We start from the raw sequence: 4138 nt of genomic DNA, 5'->3' as shown, positions 1-4138 counted from the left end.
ATACCTGTCTTCTGTTATTGCACACACACTCGCACACACACACAAGCACACTTACACACACACACAAGCACGCACACACTCTGTCTCTCTCTCTCTCTCTCTGTGTCTCTCTGTCTCTGTCTCTCTCTCCTTCTCTCTCTCTCTCTTTATTTTTATTTTATTTTATTTTTTATTTAGAGTATTCACCTGCCGGTACAAATTGTATACCTGTCTTCTGTTATTGCAGTGTCACCTCTCCCGCAGGGAACTTATAATTAAGTTGTCCACACGAAACGAACAGCTGCGAGCACCAGTCTGACACACACACCACATAAACACAGTAGAGCAGTTCGCATCAGAAGATCAGACTTTTTACTACCTGCATCAAACCATAGATTATGAAAGAAGAGGATTCGCGGCTTCAGTTTGCATCGCACCGTAGTTGACAGTCGTCTCTTTCTCTGCATCGGGCCATAGATATGAAAGATGATACACATTATCTTCTGTGTGCTTCAAATGTCTCTTTCTCTGCATCGGGCCATAGATATGAAAGATGATACACATTATCTTCTGTGTGCTTCAAACTATATTATCTCCTCTTTGCGTCAAACCACGGATCTGAAGGAGAAGACTCGTGTCGTCTCTCTGTTTCGCACCATACCATAGATATGAAGTAGAGGATACACTTCTCATCTCTGCATCAGACCATATAGTGATTTCCTTTCTGCAATGCAGTGCAGACATGCAGTACAATGAAATATAGTCAACGCAGTCCAATCCATTACAATGCAATATAGTACGATAGTGTGCAATACAATACAAAATCCTGTGATGCAGTGCCATGCAATACAGTGCAGTTATTATATCACTATACAATACAATACAATACAATACAATACAATACACAACACAACACAACACAACACAACAAGAGTACGAAACAACCCAACAGAATATGTACAACACAATCATTTTAATTAAACAAAACACAATATAATACAATGCAATACGATACAACACAATACAACACAATTCGGTTCAGTTCAACATAGTTCAACACAACGTACCACACACAGTACAACACGCCACATCACAATCACCTTAAACGCGCGCGCGTGTGTGCGTGCGCGTGTGTGTGCGTGCGTGCGGTGCGTGCGTGCGTGCACGAGAGACCATGAATGAGGTTACAGCTGTTTGTGTAATAGGAATGGAAAGGACGGAATTAAAGATGGGTATAAGCCCATAAACCAGACTGTAACCTTTTGCTATTTAGTGTTTGTATCATATCATTTTTCTATTTATTTAATTAATCATTTATGTATTTATTTGATCATTTATGTGTTTGTTTATTTAATCCTTTATTGACTTGTTCATATTTTTCTCTTTTTATATTACCTTTATTTTATTTATTTGTTTATTTATTTATCATTATTATTGTTATTATTATTATTATTATGTTGTTGTTGTTGTTGTTGTCACAACAGATTTGTGTGTGTGTGTGTGTGTTCTGGCGTGCGTGTGTGTATACGTGAGTGTGTGCTGGCGTGCGTGTGTGTGTACGTGTGTGTGTGCGCGCGTGTGTGTGTGTGTGTATACGTGTGTGTGTGCTGGCGTGCGTGTGTGTGTGTGTGTGTGTGTGCGCGCGTGTGTGTGTGTGTGTGTGTGTGTGCGTGCGTGCGTGTTTCCAGGGCCTCTGGCCACCGCTGTCACCAACCGCTTCAGCGCACGTGCGGCGGTGATGGCGGGGACTTTCATCCTGGCCGCTGCGCTCATCGTGTGTGGCTTCGCTCCCAATGTGCCCTTCCTTTTCTTCTCCTATGGTCTGCTGCAAGGTGTGTGTGTGTGTGTGTGTGTGTGTGAGGGGGTGGGGGGAGGAGGGTGGAGGGGGGGTGGATGTGGTGGTGGGGGTGTTTGTGTGTGTATATGGAGGTGGGGTGGGTGGGAGGGGGGGGATGCTTTTGGAGGGTAGTGGGAAATCTTAACGCAAGAAAGAATATACAGGTGTGTTCTTTTCTGTTCACATTGGCATACGATATTCTTCGGGTATCTTTTTTTAAATGTCCGCGCGCGTATGTTATTTTTAGTGAGAGAGAGAGAGAGTGTGTGTGTGTGTGTGTTTGCATGCGTGCGTGATGTGTCTGTGTGTGAAAGTGAAAGGGAGAGAGTTTATGAGCGAAGGAGATTTTGGTTCAAACAATTCAACACTCTACCAATACAGTACAATACAGTGTAGTACCATGCAGCAACAACGCAATGAAACACATCACTTCAGACAACTAACATGCCTCGCACGACTCTTCCAGCAATGCAAACTATGATAGCACACACACACACACACACACACACATACATTCCACCACCCCCACCCCACACAGACACTTCTCTTACCCCCCCCCCCTCCCCCTCCCTCGATTCCAGGATTAAAGAGGCTATGCCAGTCTTGAATAAAAGCTAATTTGTGTTTGCATATTTCTTCTGTCATTGCTGCTATGTGTGCACATGTCAGATGATCGGTGTAAGGACAGGCCCGGCGCTTCCTTCAGTGTACCTTTTTATTTACCTGTGTGCTAGCTGAATCGGTAGCTTGATAAAACAGCATTTGGTTGAAGTTGTGTACCTTGTGAATGGAGAGAGTGGTACAATGTACCTTTTTATTTACCTGTGTGCTAGCTGAATCGGTAGCTTGATAAAACAGCATTGACTTGAAGTTGTGTACCTTGTGAATGGTGGGATAGTGGTACAATGTACCTTTTTATTTACCTGTGTGCTAGCTGAATCGGTAGCTTGATAAAACAGCATTGACTTGAAGTTGTGTACCTTGTGAATGGTGGGATAGTGGTACAATGTACCTTTTTATTTACCTGTGTGCTAGCTGAATCGGTAGCTTGATAAAACAGCATTTGGTTGAAGTTGTGTACCTTGTGAATGGAGAGAGTGGTACAATGTACCTTTTTATTTACCTGTGTGCTAGCTGAATCGGTAGCTTGATAAAGCAGCATTGAGTTGAAGTTCTGTACTTTGTGAATGCAGAGAGTGGTGCAATGTACCTTTTATTTACCTGTGTGCTAGCTGAATTGGTAGCTTGATAAAACAGCATTTGGTTGAAGTTGTGTACCTTGTGAATGGAGAGAGTGGTACCGTGTACCTTTTATTTACCTGTGTGCTAGCTGAATCGGTAGCTTGATAAAACAGCATTTGGTTGAAGTTGTGTACCTTGTGAATGGAGAGAGTGGTACAATGTACCTTTTATTTACCTGTGTGCTCGCTCAATCTGTAGCTTACTAAAGCAGCATGGACTTGAAGTTGTGTACCTTGTGAATGGAGAGAGTGGTACAATGTACGTTTTATTTACCTGTGTGCTAGCTGAATCGGTAGCTTGATAAAACAGCATTTGGTTGAAGTTGTGTACCTTGTGAATGGAGAGAGTGGTACAATGTACCTTTTATTTACCTGTGTGCTAGCTGAATTGGTAGCTTGATAAAACAGCATTGACTTGAAGTTGTGTACCTTGTGAATGGAGAGAGTGGTACAATGTACCTTTTATTTACCTGTGTGCTAGCTGAATTGGTAGCTTGATAAAACAGCATTTGGTTGAAGTTGTGTACCTTGTGAATGGAGAGAGTGGTACCGTGTACCTTTTATTTACCTGTGTGCTAGCTGAATCGGTAGCTTGATAAAACAGCATTTGGTTGAAGTTGTGTACCTTGTGAATGGAGAGAGTGGTACAATGTACCTTTTATTTACCTGTGTGCTCGCTCAATCTGTAGCTTAATAAAGCAGCATGGACTTGAAGTTGTGTACCTTGTGAATGGAGAGAGTGGTACAATGTACCTTTTATTTACCTGTGTGCTAGCTGAATCGGTAGCTTGATAAAACAGCATTGAGTTGAAGTTGTGTACCTTGTGAATGGAGAGAGTGGTACAATGTACCTTTTATTTACCTGTGTGCTAGCTGAATTGGTAGCTTGATAAAACAGCATTTGGTTGAAGTTGTGTACCTTGTGAATGGAGAGAGTGGTACAATGTACCTTTTATTTACCTGTGTGCTCGCTCAATCTGTAGCTTAATAAAGCAGCATGGACTTGAAGTTGTGTACCTTGTGAATGGAGAGAGTGGTACAATGTACCTTTTATTTACCTGTGTGCTAGCTGAATCGGTAG

The 4138-nt window shown here is 42.3% G+C and overlaps 1 protein-coding gene across 1 annotated transcript in view; it reads left to right on the top strand.

Annotated features, from left to right (window-relative positions):
* LOC143276049 (monocarboxylate transporter 12-B-like) overlaps window positions 1–4138 on the top strand; it is a 15748-nt gene that overhangs the window by 5178 nt on the left and 6432 nt on the right. The window contains exon 3 of the mRNA XM_076580436.1: window positions 1662–1811. Coding sequence (XP_076436551.1) covers window positions 1662–1811 — 150 coding nt within the window. The remainder of the gene's footprint in view (window positions 1–1661; window positions 1812–4138) is intronic.

Source organism: Babylonia areolata, chromosome 31, assembly GCF_041734735.1.
Source record: "Babylonia areolata isolate BAREFJ2019XMU chromosome 31, ASM4173473v1, whole genome shotgun sequence".
In the NCBI taxonomy this organism is placed as follows: domain Eukaryota; kingdom Metazoa; phylum Mollusca; class Gastropoda; order Neogastropoda; family Buccinidae; genus Babylonia; species Babylonia areolata.
The sequence above is the reverse complement of the archived record's forward strand: the minus strand, read 5'-3'. Positions and strand labels throughout refer to the sequence as shown.